This window comes from Myotis myotis, unplaced genomic scaffold (assembly GCF_014108235.1).
Source record: "Myotis myotis isolate mMyoMyo1 unplaced genomic scaffold, mMyoMyo1.p scaffold_m19_p_9, whole genome shotgun sequence".
Classification (NCBI taxonomy): Eukaryota; Metazoa; Chordata; class Mammalia; order Chiroptera; family Vespertilionidae; genus Myotis; species Myotis myotis.
Window position 1 is genome coordinate 45,783,749 of NW_023416401.1, and position 19,078 is coordinate 45,802,826.

Consider the following 19,078-nt stretch of genomic DNA (forward strand, 5'->3'; position numbering starts at 1 on the left):
TGGGGTGGTTGGTAGGTAAATATTTAGCAGTAAAATTGCTCTGTCATATAGTACACATAAGAAAAAATCAAACTATTAGTTGAAATGGTGTTCAATTTTCCATTCACATCAGGGATGAGAAAGGGTCAGGGTTGTCCCATTTCTACTTGACATCCTCAGGTGTTTTCGTTGTTGTTGTTTTGAAGGTGAGAGGCCGTACTGGTGTCTCTTGGTGGTTTTGATCTATATAACTGTGGACTCTCTTCTTGGCTGGTAGATGACCACCTTCCTCTGTGTCCTCATGTGTCAGGAGAAAAAGAAAACAAGCTTTCTGGTGTCTCTTCTTATAAGGGCATTAATCCCATTATGAGGGTCCTACCCTCATGACCTCATTTATTGAATTATTTTCCAAGAGCTCCATCACCAAGTACCATCATATTGGAGGTGAGAGTGTCAACGTATGAATTTTAGGGGCAGACATAATTTAGTACCTAGCAGTGAGATAGGACCTAAAGTTTATTTTTCTACTTTGTGGGTATCCAGTCATTTCAGCACCATTGTTTCTTTTCCACATTGAATATTCTCAGCATATTGTTGAAAAATAAAAGGCTATTATGCAGGTGTCTATTTTTGAACTCTTCATAGATTACATATACAATAAAATTGATTTTTGTATATTGATATTATATGCTGAAACCTTGCTAAATTCACTTCTAAATTTTAGTAGCTTTTTGTTAAGATTCCTTTAGATTTTTTTCCCTTACTATTTTATGGGTAAAGAAGTTTGACTTCTTCACAGATAATAATATTGGAATGTAAATTCATTCCAAAGACTTAAGCATGGTCAATTATAGAGTTCTTGTGTATCTGCTGCTTATCAATGAAACAGGCACCTAGTAATCCATAAATTTTGCTCAGGCACTCATTCTTCCCTTTGTCTGTACTGCCATGTCTTGTTGCACCTTGTCCCATTTTCTCTTGGCCTCAAATTCCTGACTCAAGACGGGTAACATGAACTTCCCATTCTAGACATTGAGTTTATAATGATCACTCCAGCATTTGAATGAATGCAAGCTTCTCCCAAGCTTTTTCCTTGGTTTCTTGTGTTTTTGGCTAAGGATATATCTTAGCAGTGTTCTTTAGGAAGAGAGCTCTTTAGACCTAAGCAGAAGCTTCATTCAGAAACTAGAAAAGGCCAAATTATGTAATTACTGATAAAGAGTAGGAGTAATCAAGTCCAGCCTGTGTAGCTCAGTGGTTGAGAGTCGACCTATGAACCAGGAGGTCATAGTTCCATTCCTGGTCAGGGCACATGCCTGGGTTGCAGTCTTGACCCCCGAGTAAGGGGCATGCAGAAGGCAGCTGATCAATGCTTCTCTCTCATCACTGATGTTTCTATTTCTCTCTCTCCCTATCTCTTCCTCTCTGAAATCAATAAAAACATGTTTTTTTTAAAGAGTAGGAGTAATCAAGATTCTCCAGTGCCCACTATGTGACAACACTGTGATGTATGCTTCTTTATATTCACTAAGTCACTCACTCTTTCCACACATATATATGAAGTAGAGATTATAATTCTCCTCTGCAAGACGAACAGTGAAGGCCAGAGAGGTCAAACGGAGCAAGCTAAGTTATTAATAGTGACAGAGCTGTGACCTAAATCTAGTTTTCCCTGATTCCTAGGGCACATAGGAGTGTAGGTGTCAACATACTTAATAGACATTAAGATATTTATTCTTAAAGTTTTTCTGGCATGCAACAACAAAAACAACAAAAATTACTGCTAAACCAAAAAACAAACAAAAATGAAAACCAAACCAAACAAAGAAAGCTTGAGGATTATGGGCCTTATCTATTTTGATATATTTATGTCTTTTCATGTACATTAAAAATTATCAACGTCATAGAAAACCAATTAATACTGAATGTTAGATAAGCCAAATTGCACATCAAATAATTTGATGTTTTGGTTGAGAACATCAATTTTAAACCTGTGGTGAACCAATATATCCCCCTTAGAGACTTTGAAGAAACAAAGTAAAACTAATACAGACAGGTGCAAATGCAGTGAAAACACAGGGTAACCACTATAAAAGCAAAAATAACTACTTGTTTTTTAAAAATCCTGAGACACCTACTGAAATGAGGAAACAAACAAAATATTTCAATTGCTCCACATAAAAAAAGGAAAATAGGAGTACCCAGGAGAAAGATGCAGGCAAGAGTACCCTGGAGGTATATTTTTAAATGATGAAAAATAAACCAATCTCTTTTTATATGTACATCCACTAACATTTGAGGCCAGCAAAAAAATGTATCACAAATTTTATGTCAATCTCTAACATGTAATCCCTTTTTCATAACTATATGATTTAAAAAAAAATAGTGTACATGTAGAATAATATTCATTTTCTTATAAGAATTTCTTTTACTAATAAGTATCTAGAATGTGATTATGGTTACACTGCCAGTATCTAGGCAGACAGTTGAGTGAACTCACAGCCACTAAGTAAACGCAAGATTGGAGGCTTTTCAAGAAATCAATGTGCTCCCGACTTTAATAATACCTTCGTGCAAAAGGTGCAAAAGGTGCAAAAGGGCTTCAGACTCATAAAATTACTTCTGCTCAGTTTTTCTCCCCTTGAAAAATTTAAAAGACATCTGGCCTACCCTAGATGGATATTAGTAGAATCTGACCTTGAATAAGTACTTAACAGTTTTGTAAGAAGAAACTTATGTAATTAAAATTGCTATATCAAGTGCAACAAAACTTCACTGTAATTACCTATAATACCATAAATTCATTTTCAGAATGTGATGAACCATATCTCCAGGGTGAGGCCTGGTACATTAAACTTCTCTCAGATACAGACCAAAACCTAGGTCTTGTCTTAGATGCATGATAACAATATCACAAAGGGGTCATAGCATAAACACATTGATTTAGTTGGTTGAAACTCATCTCTAAATCTTGTTTGTGGATAAATGATTGGGAAATAAGCATTCACTTCTGACATTTATGGATTCCAACTATATGCCTTGACATACTAAGTTTAAAATCTGAGTTATCCATTCCATGAATTATAGATTTGTCAACATGTGTTCAGTAATTCTGAATTAATATTTATACTTAACTAATGTTATTAACATAAACACCTTGATAAATATTCATTAGCTTATTTTAAACCTACAAATAATATTTAAACAATTTTATATAAAACTTCTTTCAAAATCATTTGCAAGCACTCAGAAAATAATGCCAGCAAGGATATGCTGAATTTTATGTGAATTCTATTGTACTAAAAATATAGTAGGATACAATATGTTATTGTAATATTACAAACTATATTGTATTATTAATACAATTATGCAACTAGTTTGATGCCAACCTAAGAGACTGAAATAATTTTGAGTAGGGTAATTAACCTGACCATAAAATTAACACAATTTTATCCTATCTAATAAAAGAGAAACATGGTAATTAGTGTACAACCGCTACCCTTCCCATTGGCTAATCAGGGCGATATGCAAATTAACTGCCAGCCAAGATGGCGGCCGGCAGCCAGGCAGCTCGAAACTAACCTGAGGCTTGATGGAGGACTCCAACATTCCCCGCCTGCCTTGACGGCCTCTGAGCTTGCAGTTTAAGAAACATTGTAACAAATATAGAAGCTAAACAAAACCCCAGAAACCTGCTTTCAGCCAGCCGGGATCTCAGAGCTGGAGTTGAAACAGTGTTTCAATTATAGAACCGAAACAAACCAGATACCTGCTTTCAGGAGCGGAGGCCTAAGAGCTGGAGCCTCAGAGTTAAAGCTGGCCCAGAATAAAAAAAAAAAGAAAAAAAGGAGCGGTTGGGAGCTTCCGTCACCCGCCAGCCTGAAAACAGCCCTCAGCCCCTCCCCCAGACTGGCCAGGCATCCCAGTGGGGACCCCCACAATGAAGGGTGTGTGACCAGCTGCAAACAGTCATCATCCCCTCATCCAGGCTGGCCAGGCACCCCAGTGGGGACCCCCACCCTGAAGGGTGTGAGACCAGCTGCAAACAGCCATCATCCCCTCACCCAGGCTGGCCAGACACCCCAGTGGGGACCCCCACCCTAATCCAGGACACCCTTCAGGGCAAACCAGCCAGCCCCACCCATGCACCAGGCCTCTATCCTATATAGTAAAAGGGTAATATGCCTCCCAGCACCGGGATCAGTGGAGCCGCGAGGCCTCCCAGCACCGGGATCAGCGTGACAGGGGGCAGCGCCCAAACCCCCTGATAGCCCTGAGGCTCTGTGTGTGACGGGGCGGGGCCACAACCTCCCTATCCACCCTGCTCTGTTTGTGACAGGGGAAGGCGCCCCAACCTCCTGATCAGCCCTGCTCTGTGCCTGATACGGGGGAGCTCCCCAACCCCCTGATTGCCCTGCGGCTCTGTGTGTGACAGGGTGCAGCGCCCCCCCCCCCCCACAGGCCCTGCTCTGTGTGTGATGGGGTAGAGCCATAACCTCCCCATCGGCCATGCCCTGAGTGTGGGAGTGGCGGCGCCCCAACCCCCTGATCGGCCCTGCTCTGTGGGTGATAGAGGGTGGCACCCCAACCCCCTGATCCACCCTGCTCTGTGTGTGACAGGGGGCGGTGCCCCAACTCCCCTATCGGCCCTACTTTGTGAGTGACAGGGGGAGCTCCCCAACCCCCTGATGGGCCCTGCTCTGTGTGTGACAAGGGGCGGTGCCCCAACTCCCCTATCGGCCCTACTTTGTGAGTGACAGGGGAGCTCCCCAACCCCCTGATGGGCCCTGCTCTGTGTGTGACAGGGGGCGGTGCCCCAACTCCCCTATCGGCCCTACTTTGTGAGTGACAGGGGGAGCTCCCCAACCCCCTGATGGGCCCTGCTCTGTGTGTGACGGAGGGGAGCTCCCCAACACCCTGATCGGCCCTGCTCTGTGCGTGACAGGGGGTGGTGCCACAACCTCCCCATGGACCCTACCTTGAGTGTGACAGGGGGCGGTGCCCCAACCCCCCAATCGGCTCTACCCTGAGCGTGACTGAGGGTGGCATCGCAACCTCCCAATCTGCCCTGCTCTGTGCATGACAGGGGGCGGCGCCCCAACTCCCCAATCAGCCCTGCTCTGAGCCCGACCAGGGGCTGCACCTAGGGATTGGGCCTGCCCTCTGCCACCCGGGAGCAGGCCTAAGCCAGCAGGGCGTTATCTCCCGAGGGGTCCCAGACTGTGAGAGGGCACAGGCCAGGCTGAGGGACGCCCCCCCTCCCCCTCAAGTACATAAATTTATGTGCACCGGGCCTCTAGTTCTATTATAAACAAGAATCTGGAGAAATTATGTGTTTGGTGAATTCTAACCTTTATAAAAACAGTGGTCAGTCTGGGAACTGTTAGATTGCACCTTTCCTTCAGGAAAAGGTTTACCTGTCACCTCCTATGCTTGGTTGTTGCCCTTAGAGCTTACCTTCCTGACTCAAAGGTGAACCACGTGGAGTCCCGCCCGTATCTCCTCAAGGAGCTGAGAGGCCACATCACCAGTTTGACCTTGGCATTGTGGATATCCCAGAGATAGATATTCTCATGAGTGATCTGCATTGTGCATTCGCCGTAAATATCCAGATTTGGTGTAGGCATCAGATACACATTGAATCGCTCTGCAAAGAAACAAAGAATGGAGAAGAGGGCATGACTGTAGCTGCACTGGATTGATTGTCTACCTGCCTACAGCCCTCAGAAAGTGGTCTCGTGTCCCTGGGGGATATCCATATACACTTCAAGACATCACTGTCTTCCAAATGGTGTATGAAAAAAGGACTTCAAGTATTCTTAATCATTAATTAACTCACTCATCCTACAACTTTTGTTGCATGCATTCTCTATGGTGGGGATTAAATGGTTAAATTGTATGGTGGAGAAATGAGGGTAAAAAGCTAAGTGGATTTCAGCCCAATTGGTGCTTCCTGTCTGCTTCTTCACACACTTTAAGTGGATATCATACAATTCCTGAGAGGAATGTCATTTAATTTAAGCAAAAATGTACTCATTTTTACCTTTGTGGCATGAAGTACTCAATGCACACTCAGATTGACTGTCAAAACACATTGTATTCACTGTCAGTTTCAGCCCATGATAATTGCAGGTATTCATTACTGCCTTCTGCAGGACTTCATAATGTGGTTTTTGGTACGCAAAAATAAAAATACACAACTGTTTTCATTCCTGGATATTTTATACTCGAAAATCTGATTATTAGGTAATAATTCCAAATCTAGTTTTATAACTTTTTGTGTATCCTAAAGGCTACCACAAAATTATGCAGCCTCTAATCTCCAGTTAAATGCATTATATGCATTTAATTTTGGAAAATAAGGTTAGTTTCTAAGTTCCAGGAAGTAAAGACCTTAGGATGACCTGTAAAGTGTCCTATAAAATATCCCTAGTTCCTAGTCTTAGTTTAAAGTAAGTGATAAATAAATATTGGTTAACTATGAATAAAATAAATATTGCCATAATAAATATGGTTTGCAAGAATTGAGGAATTACAAACAAATAATGAGTCATGATAACAAAAATTGTAAGAATTACTGGTAGATAAATCCTTGTGAGTTTATAAATTTAATTATGAATAGTACATTAAAGGCAGTGCTGTTGAATTAATTATTTTGAAAGGGATAATGGTGCAGTTGCAGTTGGAAGAGGATTGATATGTTTAGGAATGTGCTATCATTCATCAGAATGCCTCAATTTAAACACTGACGGCTTGTACCGAGCTGGCATTGTCTGTATAATAGAAAGAATCTTTTCTGTGGCAGGTATTTTGCAGAATAACGATTTATTGATGCAAAAAAAAAAAAACACCACAGTAAAATCGGATTCTAAATAGGTTAAATTTAATTTAAGCATGACAGCTTGAAATTTAGTAACCATATGAACAATAGTTATAATCAAGTGTCTAGATATTTTTGATTAAAATAATCTAATGATTCAATTTTTTACTAAGATTATTGACCTATAAAACTAATATGTATATGATTTCACATTCATTTCCTAAAGACAAATTAAGATAAATTCTATAGATGATAAATGAAGAAAGAACATTGCCCTATTAATTATCTGCAATAAAAAGCACACGCGCACACACACACACACACACATATATATTTATGAAATATATATTCTAAATTCAAAAATTCTTGTGTAAACCAAGTAAGGTATGAACATTTAGCATTAAAAATATCACTCACATTTCTACCACAATTCCCACACCAACGGGGTTGACAAGTAGTATACCAAAGGGGCATGATCTCATATAAGAATATAAATGAAACTTGGACCAAACAGAGTGACTCAGGAATATAGAGAATGCCTGAACAGCAGTCTTTTTTTCTTTGGTCAAGACCCTTTGGATGAAGTTCAGCTTTTCCACTTGGAACTAATGATACGTCAGTGGCATTTATTGTGGATAGGGAAAATATTTTTACAAAAGTAGAAAGTAAAACATTCCTCTAAATTCCTTTCTTTCCATCAGTTCCAGAGTCTGAGGATAGCAACCGAAGAATCACTGCCCAAAAGTCAAGAAATAACACTTCTTTCAAAATACTGAAATAAATGAACATCATTAACCAATTTTACTATTGCTTAGGGCCACATTGACCCTTGATATTCACACCCACAGTTTGATATTTTTAAAAAAAGATGTAAAAAAAATAATCGTGACATTGAGTGCCCTTCAGGTAGATGGAACACGAAACATCAGAGGACTCAGGAGAACCATATTTTCCCTGAAATGTCTTTGTGCTCTGTTAGCAGATAAATCCTAGAGATGATGAAGACAGAGTCCAGTCATCACAGTGGACATGGGGAAAAGCTGGAGAATAATAAATAAGTGAATTTAATAAGCTTCACATACTATAGAGCTCTAGATCTTTATAAGTAAACACAAAGTGATTGAGTAACTTGCCCCAAGGAGTCCTTCCAGAGCCAGCTCCAGGCAACATAGTGCAGGTGAAAGGTACCTGTGGTGGCCCTTCCCCCTTGCCTGCCTTCAAATTTCTCAGCCTTCACACACTTTGTTACCTAGCAACTCAAGTTAACCCCTTCTTAATATGATTCAGAATACTCCAGTCTCCCTTTTAATGCTATTTCTTGCATCTTATGAAAAATTTATCCTATTTTATTTCCAATTTTTAAATATTCAAATCCACCCTCCCCTAATTTCCAAGGATTAGAGATTCAATTAAAAACTAGACTAATGTAATCCAGCAGAAAACTGGGCACATAAAGATGAGAGCAGTGCATCAATTATCTAGTAAATTATACTTTTTCCTATTCCATTATAATGGAAGGAAGGTTTCTGCACTTGCTATGAATAATTTACTTCATGCCCTTACTAATATAAAACAGGCTGTTGCTCAAATTCATTATGGTTTCCATTGGAAAGACCATTTCAATATGACAAAGTTAAAATTGGCTCCACTAAAAGGACTTTAAAAAAAATTCTTTATTGTTGAAAGTATTACATATATCTCCTTTTCCCCCCATTGACCTCTCCCTGGCTGCTCCCTCCACCCCCAGCACATGTCCCAACCCCCCTACTGTCTGTGTACTTTGGTTATGCTTATCTGTGTGCATACAAGTCCTTTGGTTGGTCTCTTACCTCTGATGCTCAAAGGTCTGTTTGATGCTTCTATGTCTCTGGATCTATTTTTGTTCATCAGTTTATGCTGTTCATTATAATTCACAAATGAGTGAGATCATGTGATATTTATCTTTCTCTGACTGGCTTATTTCACTTAGCCTAATGTTCTCCAGGTCCAACCATGCAGTTACAAATGGTAAAAGTTCCTTCTTTTTTATAGCAGCATAGTATTTCATTGTGTAGATGTACCACAGTTTTTTAATCTACTCATCTGCTGATGGGCACTTAGGCTATTTCCAAATCTTAGCTATGGTAAATTGTGCTGTTATGAACATAGGGGTGCATATATCTTTTCTGATTGGTGTTTCTGGTTTCTCGGGATATATTCCTAGAAGTGGGATCACTAGGTCAAATGGGAGTTCCATTTTTAATTTTTTGAGGAAACTCCATACTGTTCTCCACAGTGGCTGCACCAGTCTGCATTCCCACCAACAGTGCCAGAAGGTTCCTTTTTCTCCACATCCTCGCCAGCACATGTCATTTGTTGATTTGTTGATGATAGCCATTCTGACAGGTGTGAGGGGGTACCTCATTGTTGTTTTGATTTGCATCTCTCAGATGATTAGTGACTTTGAGCATGTTTTCATATATCTCTTGGCCTTCTGTATGTCCACTTTCAAAAAGTGTCTATTTAGGTCTTTTGCCCATTTTTTGATTGGACTGTTTATCTTCCTTTTGTTAAGTTGTATGAGTTCCCTATACATTTTGGAGATTAAACCCTTATCAGATGTCACATTGGTAAATATGTTCTCCCATTCAGTAGGTTTTCTTGTTGTTTTGTTGATGGTTTCTTTTGTTGTACAGAGCCTTTTATTTTGATGTAGTCCCATTTGTTTATTTTCTCCTTAGTTTCCATTGTCCTAAGAGATATATCAGTAAAGATATTGCTATGACATATGTCTGATATTTTGCTGCCTATGGATTCTTATAATATTTTTATGGTTTTCCTAAAATGACTTTTTAAAATGTTTATCTTTATAAAATAATTTTACCAGGCAGGTGTTTTAAACATCTCTCTAATCATGTCACTTTCATATTTATGAACCTACATTTGGTTTTTACTGCCTAGAGCACTGGTTTTCAGGCTTTTGTGGGCATCAAAATGACCTAAAGGGCCTGTTTAAACTCAGATCGCTGGGAGTCCTTATTGGAAAATATAATTTTATTTTAAATGGCCAAAACCAATAAAAGGTAAGATATTTATTAAACTAATGTCCCACAAAGAATGTAGCTGAATTTACAGTTAGATCTGCAAGGGCATTTTTACACCAGGGCTGGGTTGAGAGGTCCAATGGAACAGACTGAACCTCAAAAGGCAGGCACATAGGGTTACATTCACAACTCCAAGAACAGTCTCAAGGGAGTTACCAAACAAGGTTTAGTTAAATCGAATTGGACAAGGTCTGGTGAGAAAGGGCCATTGCGCTCAGGAGAAATGGTCCAGGAAAAGGAACAGTAAAACCCCAGACTATGTGTGTATGAGACCGAATGGGTCATCAGCCCTGAGAAGGACCAAACCTTCCTTTCTCCGCCACCAGCATTTTAAATAGACCAAGTTTTGGGCAGGAACTGATCCATGTATAGCGATGAGCTTGCCTGGCAGATGGAGGTAAGTGGGACGAGTCCTTCCTGCTGCAGCGGGAAGTAGAGGATCAGGGACGGGGTTTCTGACATGAAGCAAAACCACCTCCAGTGAGTAGAAATAAACAGAAGACAAAGGGACGATGAGCTCTTCGGCCAGTTTCTTGATATTCAAGTCACAGTTTCTTATCAGTATTGAATGTTGCAATCACCAACCTGGTTTACTGCTTCATTTATTTAGATCTCTTCTAATTTCTCTCAGTAATATTGAGTTTTCAGTGTAGAGACAAGGTTATATACTTTGCCAAGTTTATCTTTGAGTATGTGATTTTGGATGATTTTATAAATGATATTTTTTATATTTCATTTTGCAAATGTTTATTGTTTATTGCTAGTATGTGTGTAAATAGTATATGGATTACAATGTATCACATATTATATTAAATTTTTACATATTAACTTTTTATTCTGCAACATCCCTGAATTTACTTAGTCTTAGTTGCTTCCTTAAAAATTCCTTTGGGTATTCCAGGTACACAACCCTAGCTTATTATTATTATTTTAAACTAATTTTTATGATTTTATTTTCTTGTAATATTACACAAATTAGGACCTTAAGTAGAATACTGAATACAGGTGATAGAAGAGGATGTCTTTGTTTATTTATAATCATATGAAGGTAGCAGTCAGTATTTTACCTTCAAGAATGATAATTTTTGAAGGTTTTTCATTGATGTCCTTCATCAGTTTGAGAAAGTTTTCTTCTATTCCTAGGTTTAGAAAGTTATTTTCATAAATTCATATTGTATTTTAAAAACTGGGTTGCTTAAAACAACAGAAATTAATGTCTGGTGGTTCTAGAGACAAAGTTTGACCTCGAAGTGTCAGCAAGGCTGTGCTCTCTACGAGGCTCAAGAGGGAGAATCCTTCTTGGTCCCTTCTAGCTTCCGTGTTTGCCAGCAACCCACATCCTGTAGATGCCTCACTCCCTTCACACGGCTGTGTTCTCTTCATGTGTCTTCAGATCACCTTTCCTCTGTGCATGTCTGTTTCTGTCTCCAAATTTCTCCTCTTTATAAGGACATAGTGAAGGTCATATTGGATTAGGGCTCATTCTAATGGCCACATTTAAATTTGATTATCTCTGTAAAGACCGTATTCCCAACCAGGTCACATTCTGAGGTCACTGTAGGCTATCTTAAGTACTATTAAAAGATGTGAAGATCCTGGAAGTTGTACAAATTTAAAGTTTAAAATGTGTACTTAATATACACTTTCTTGTGGCAGTGTTATCCAACGTCTAAGAATAAGTCTGTGTGTGTGCTTGTGTTTGCTTACTTTTCCCTGTACCATGTGAGATTCAGAGTCAATACAAAAGCAGCTGGAAGCATTAGATAAAGATGATTTTAGCAAAGATTTTAACCGATAACTTTTATCTCAGCAACACAAATTACACCTTTAAAAATTATTTGCACAAAGCTTCATTCTTAGCTAGTCTCAGAATAAATAAGATCAAGCTGTCTGAAGAGTTGGAAAAACAGTAGAGGAAAGTAGCAATTTTGAATGTCCAAAACATGTGGTGATCAAGGCTGCGCAGTAAGTGTTTCCTTGACGATAGGACACCACACAATCACCACAAGCCACAATAATGTAGTTTACTATTTCAGTTCTGCACACATGTGCACCTCACTACTCAAGAGAAACTGTAAATGAAATCCAAGCACATCCTATATAATAAAAGCCTAATATGCTAAGTGTCTGGTAGTCTGTTCAATCAATCAAAGTGTAATATGCTAATGATATGCTAAGGCTGTTCAACTGCTTGCTATGATGTGGATTAACCACCAGGGGGGCAGACAGTCGACTGGCTGACCAGTCGCTATGACGTGCACTGACCACCAGGGGGCAGACGCTCTGACTGATAGGTTAGCTTGCTGGGAGCCTTCTTGAGGTCCCTCCCTACCAGGGGGCAGACGCAATGAGCTGAGCGGTAAGGAGCAGTGAGCAGGCAGGCGGTAAGGATTGAGGTGTTCTGGACTGCAAGAGGGTGCAGACCGTGCTGAGGAACCCCTCTCCCGCAGTGCACAAATTTCGTGCACTGGGCCTTTAGTCATTAATAAAATAGTAAAATAATATTTCTGATGAAGGTTAAATTGTGTAATTTAATACTAAAATCCCTTAAGGAAAGAAGACCAAATCTGTAATGATAAATATTTCAAAAAGGATTTATTCTAATTTGTACATATTAATGACTTCAAACATGTCTTAAGAAGTTAAGGATTTTGTTTATGTCTAGAGGTTTTATGCTTGAAGATGCTGGAATAGTGACTGGAAGGCATAAAGAAGAGCTTTATGACTTCAGGTCTTCTCACATATATTCAGGCATTATTTTTTGATTTTTTTGTTTGTTTTTACTTATGCTTAAAAACACTTGTGATTTTTTAAATTGAGCTAAGCAGGAGAGTTGGTCTTTATTTGATACGACCTCACTTCACCATCATGACAGCCCCATGAGCAAATATTAGTTCATCTTTACACTGAAATTAGGAAACTGAAATTAGAAGCGAGTTACTTGTCTGTGGGAATAGCCTGCATTTATACTGTGGCCTGGAGATTACTCAGCAGGCTACAACTGCCTATGCTTTTTATAAATAGCTCTGGCACTGAATTCTGTGCTTGACCTAGCTAAAAAAAAAACCATATTAAAAATTTCCCTTTATATGCTAGGCAAGTTACTTTGACATTATTATCAAGTTAGATTTAAAAATTACACTAAACCAAAGGAGCACGTTACCCATTTGGATGGAAACCATCTACAAACCCAGTATTCAAATAAAAGCATACAATTCACACTGAACAAATGCACAATAATTCTTCCTCTCTCCTAGGCCTGACTTAGCGGCTTTCTTCGTATTTCTTTCATGTCGTACTTGACAAATGTTAACAGCCAGAGTTTTTTTTCTTTTTCTGTTTTTTTTCTTTCTTAAACTGAGCAGCATACATTGGACAGTGTGATTATGGTCTTTCTGCACTTAGCACGGTTCTCAGAAAATAGACCAGAGAGCTGAACTCCAAGAGAGTGGAAGGGAAACTGCGATATAAAGGCAGCTAGAAAAGGAGCCCCAGGAATGCCTTCGTGAACTTCCAAAAACTATCAACACAGGCAGTGTTTTGAGTCCATATGTGTTCATGATCAATCAGTGGGGAAAACATGGTTTTCATTTTAGCACAAACAGAAAATAATGCTTTTTAATGAACTACAAGACAGTGATGGTTGTTAGAACATTATCAGTCATAACAAGACGATATTAAGTGTTATCATGGTGCACGTCTACCTGTTCTGTCTAATCTATAAACCATGCATAATTCTAAGAAGTCTTTTTAATAATTAGTGTCAAGCTTTGCCAACATTAGTCACCCTTTTCAAACCCTGGCCATCAAAAATTAGCAACACTGAAACGTTTCTATTTTCATACCACTAGATCATCTGGTGGTGATGGTAATGATTTTTTAAAGATGAAGAAAAAGGAGCTCATTACATCATTCTGATTTCAGTATTTAGAGGTGCTCGGCAAGAATCTGCAGCATAAATTTTCGAGAGATGTCAGCAAGGCCCATTAAATTTACAGAACAGTGTAGGAAGTAAACTTAGAAGTAAACTGTGTGTCACATAAATCTCAATTTTCTTATACCCTGAGATTTCATCCACTGTACTTTCCTACTTATAGTTTCTATGGGATGAATTGTATCTCTCCAACCCCAACCTAAATTCATATATTGAAGCTCTAGTCCTCCAAAATTAATAGTATTTAAAGATGGAATCTTTGGGGATAAATTTAGATGAGGTACTGAGAGTGGGGCCCTCATTATGGGATTAGTGCCCTTATATGAAGAAACTCAAGAGAGGGCTCTCTCTCTCTCTCTCTCAGGATCACAGCAAGAAGGCAGTTGTCAGCAAGCCAGAAAAAGGGTCCCTACCAGGCACCAACCCTGCTGAAATGTTAACTTTGGACTTCCAGCCTCCAGAACTGTGAGAAATTAATTCCTGTTGTTCAAACCACCCAGTCTATGGCATTTTGTTATGGTATTCTAAGCTAAGACATTGTATTAGCCAAATTCCCTGAAATCAATTGATAAATAACACAATAAGTCAAATTTGTTTATATAGACTCTAAAGTATAGTAACTCTCAAAGAAGAAAATTTAAGAATGTTGTCCAGTCAAAACCTTATACACAGTGATTTTACTTATTAGTTATTTATTTAGGTAAATGGCAATGTCACAAAGAAAGATGTCGGGAGACCCAGGTTTTATGTTAACATTATCTCAGTTGCTGTGCAATCTTGAGAGTCTCTTAAACAGCTCAGGTCGATCAGTTTACTTTCCTTGAAAAAATGATTGGTCTGAAACATTTCTGGGCTCCTTTTAAGTTTCAAAGTTCTATGACGGTTAGTGTACTTGACAATGAGGGAAGGCAACTCCCACTTACCATTCTGTTCTCGTTGCACTCCTGCTGCCAGAAGGTCAGGTTCCCCAAGGCTGATGTCATTCAGCCTGGTCCCCAGACACTCCATACAGAGATGCTTGCACCACTCCTCGGCCTCCAGCTCTGAAAATGACCACACACCGTCAGAGTCAAGCAATGCTGCACAGGAATGATGGGGGAGCACTGCTTCCCGGACCATTTCTGCAGGGAATTAGGAAATGTTAAAATCTACCCTAAGCACACAAAGACGCTGTACTCAATGAGTGGGGAAAAAATCCCCACAATTATTTCCCACCGCTTGACATTATATTTTAAGGTGATTTAAAATTATTTTAAAGCACTTTAACTCATTTACATAAAGTATTTGTTTACTATTCTGTATATTTTAGATTGATTTGAGTTTTGAGTGGAAATTCCTTAGAAAAATTAGTTAAATATAAAGTGAAAATAAATACATGAGTAGTTGACAATGTCAGACTAGATTAAGCAAGTAAAAGTTTTGCTCAATGTGACAGATTTGTGTGGATTGCACGTCTGATCCCCAAGTCAATCTGAATTGCAATGGATCGTAGATCAGCACAAGTATGTGACAGTTTTGGTGTGTGTTTGTTTCTAACATCAGAAGTGGGATCTCCTTACTTTAAAAAATTTGGGATGGACTACTAAACGTATTAACCCTCTTTAGCAAATGCCAATTATCTGAGATGCCAATTAGATACCCACTCTTTTTACTTCTATTACTTCTCAATTTGTTTATTTTCTCAACTTTTTTCTTTGCTTGAAATATCACAATATCTGACTGAGTCTTGTTGTATCTAACACTTTCACAAACATATATAAATTTGATTCGAGCATAAGCCTTGTGTAGGTGAGGTGGCTAAAGGGTTAAATTTGTACCTGGGTCCCATAGCATATCATTTATCATTGGTCAGCACCAAGACCAAATTGGAACCCAGGTCTTCCAGTTGTCTTTAATGTGCAGAGATCTGAAAAAGAGTATGAGGTCCAAAATTTTGGGCCAAACTCCCAAAAACCCCTCCATAGAAATTGGTTAAGAACTCTCCTTTGACACCTGCCCAGAGAGAGACATTTCTGACTTTTCCAAGTAGAACAAATCTATACCAGAAGAGTTTAATATCAATTTCCTTCACATCTGTTCTTGCTCTTTGTGGATGACATTCCAACCTTGTCTTGGCATTTTAAACTCCCCATGAAAAGGTATCTGTGACAGGTCTTCTTGACTCCATGGATTTAAATACCAACTGCTCTGCTCCATGGTCAACACCATCTAGCCTGGGGAATGTTTTCTTCCTGTGCTAGTCACACTGCCTTAGCATCAAAAATAAGTTTGACCAGTGAGATGTCAAGGCAAATTTGTCATTCACTTTTAGTTTTAAAAAATTTAAAAATAAACTTAAAAATTTTGTATTGAATTTTAGACAGGGGAATGGAGAGAGAGAGAGAGAGAGAGAGAGAGAGAATATGTGTGTGTGTGAGAGAGAGAGAGAGAGAGAGAGAGAGAGAGAGAGAGAGAGAGGATATCCTTGTAATTCAGATGTTGTCAATGGTTCATTTCATTTTTAGGCATTCAACGTGAATTCACTGAAGTCTGGAAATGTGCTAGGAGGAGGTTGTATGAAAATGACATTTTTTCCTGTTCTCAATGATCTTCAAGTCTAGGTGGGTAGCAGGTGAGTTTGGTATATGGTACTCTGGAGGGCTTAGCCAGGTAGGAAATGGGCAGCGATGCCAAGGGTCAGTAGCAAGGAAGGAATCTGTTCAGGGACCTGCAGGATAAGCAGGGAGAAAGTGTGGATGTGTGTCTGTGTGTGGTGGGTATCAGTGTATGTGAGTAAGAGGGTATTTGTGAGCATGTGACAGTGTATATGAGTGTGCATGTTAGTGTGGGAGGTATTTGTGAGAGAGAGTGTGTGTATGTGTGTGTGTGTGTGAGAGAGAGAGAGAGAGAGAGAGAGAGAGAGAGAGAGAGAGAGAGAGAGAGAGAGAGAGAGAAGTACTGGAGGAATCAGGCTGAACTGAAGAGGGTGGCCAGGGGCTGAGTTGGGAAGGCATGTCCAGGGCAGTGAGAGTGACCACCTGTGAACAGCTAGGGAAGGTCCTGAGTTCACATAGTAAAATCAGTCAGCACTCTACCCATTCTCTGCATGATTTTATCATATTTAGTTCAATTAGATCAGCCCAAACCTTCATCTCAAAACTATTAACCTTCGTAATCTGCATACTTGATCTTACAAGTTGAATTTTTTAGGTATTATAAAAGTTTGTTTTTAAATCTGTTTTTCATAGTCACCTTTCAAACAATGATAGCTTTACCCTATATTTGTTCTTTCTTAGGCAAACTCTATGTATTAAAGTCCTTTAATATTTTATTGTGTGTTAATTTATTTTGTTTCATCATTATTTAGCCATTGATTTTTTCTAAATTATCTTCTATCTTTCAGCTTTCCATGTTATTTTTCTTACAGAAATGAGATTAAATACAAATGGGATAAGATGAACCCATTGCATTATAACTATTTGTTTTTCCATAGAATTAAGTGCTTTTTGTTTTTTTGTTTAATCTTTCCAACTTCCATTTTGGTCTACACATCCTATATAATAAAAGGCCAGGGACCATAAGCATAATGACTGGAACGACCGCTCAACCAGTCACCATGAGGTGCATTGACCACCTCTCAGTTCCTCTCCCCCACCCCTCCCGCCCACAAGTGTCGGTGGGCGGTGTGGCGAGCTATGAGCAGTGGTTGGGGAGGCAGCAAGCAGCGGTGAGCTACTCGCGCACTATTTTGTGCGCTGGGCCTCTAGTAGTGTATAAATAATTAAACTTCTTTATGGAGGAATAAAGGCCTAAAACATTCTACAACTTTTACTATGATTTTCTCTCCCTGAGGGAAGTGCTTTTGCCATTAAGCTTTTTTTTTCTGAAGAACTTACAGCTATGTTCAAATTATTAATTCAGATAAATGACTTTTCTCTAGGAAAGAAACCCATGTAATATTTTCATTATGCGTCGGATTAGTTAAATGAAGAAATTCAATAACTTCCAAAAGAAAAATGGAAAGATAGTTGGAAATAACAAGACAAATGGAGAAGAGAGACCAAAACTAAATGAGTGAATTATAAGCCAAATGGATTTACTGATTGTAGGGAAAATGATGATCAGAAATGGGGCAAAATAGAAATAGACTCAACAGTGAATGGCTCCTTCTTGAGTTTCCTTTCATCCCTTCTTCACAGAATTCTGGGGAGAGTATAGCTGTATCCCTTTGAATCAGAAGAACCCTTTACACAGCAGACCCTTAATAGATGCCTATCTATATATATAAAAGCCTAATATGCAAATTGTCCCTGTGGGAGTTTGACCAGGAGACCGATTGCTCACTATGACATGTACTGACCACCGGGGGGCAGCGCAGAATGAAGGAAGGCCCCAGCCGGCAGCCAGAAGGTCCCGATAGGCCCTTATCGCTGGCCATGTCTAGGGATCCTACCTGTGCACAAATTTTGTGCACCGGGCCTTCAGTTAATGAATAAATTACATTCAAGATGTGTTACTTTCACTAAATGTAGACCATGCTAACAACATGAAAGTTAAATGACCCAAGCTGGGCTACATTTGAAAACAGTGAACGATTTTCATCACTTTTACAGAAAACAGGCTGTCAGAATCATATAGCAGAATTAAAAATAGCATCAAGTCACTTCTGTGCTAATTTAATGTAAGATCAGGCGAGACTCGTTTTGTGCACAGATAAGAAATTATTATATCTACTCCTCACTGGATTTAGCATTTATTAGTAATCTTGGGAAAATGTAGGTAAAAATCATCTTGTTTTGTCTTCAGCAAACCCAGCAATTCTAAAGCACATCAAATTTTTCTATTATTGGGTGATAAATATTCTTTCTATATTTATTAAACTCTTCTTAAATGCATGCTTTCCTAGAAAGTGAAGAAAAATATCTCCCCATGTGTACTATTCCTTAATAAATACAGGGATCTTGCTATTGTCATTCAAAAATTTGCAGTTATGAAAATATACACACTAATTAGATGATGCTTTTGATACTTGAAAGTTGGTACCTACTTGTTAATTCACTAGCCTAAGTTGATATTTTATGACTTTTCTTTTTCTCTCACTTTTTCTTTTGGGAGACAGGAAACCAGGTAAAACCTAAATTCTTGCTTCAGCGAAGATGGAAAGACTGTGTCTTTGTTTAGCAGGAAACAGAGAAAGCGCCTTTTCCAATGAAGTCAAATTGGTAAGATTGATCAGTTTTGAGAGGGGGGAGCTTTTAGTGTTTTTCCCAAGTAGAAAACATG

The 19,078-nt window shown here is 39.0% G+C and overlaps 1 protein-coding gene across 1 annotated transcript in view; it reads right to left on the minus strand.

Moving 5' to 3' along the window:
• The window catches only part of DOK6 (docking protein 6), a 242,023-nt gene that overhangs the window by 82,450 nt on the left and 140,495 nt on the right, over nucleotides 1-19,078 (minus strand). The window contains exons 4-5 of the mRNA XM_036323166.1: nucleotides 14,740-14,859; nucleotides 5,437-5,626 (exon numbers count right to left, since the gene is read on the minus strand). Coding sequence (XP_036179059.1) covers nucleotides 5,437-5,626; nucleotides 14,740-14,859 — 310 coding nt within the window. The remainder of the gene's footprint in view (nucleotides 1-5,436; nucleotides 5,627-14,739; nucleotides 14,860-19,078) is intronic.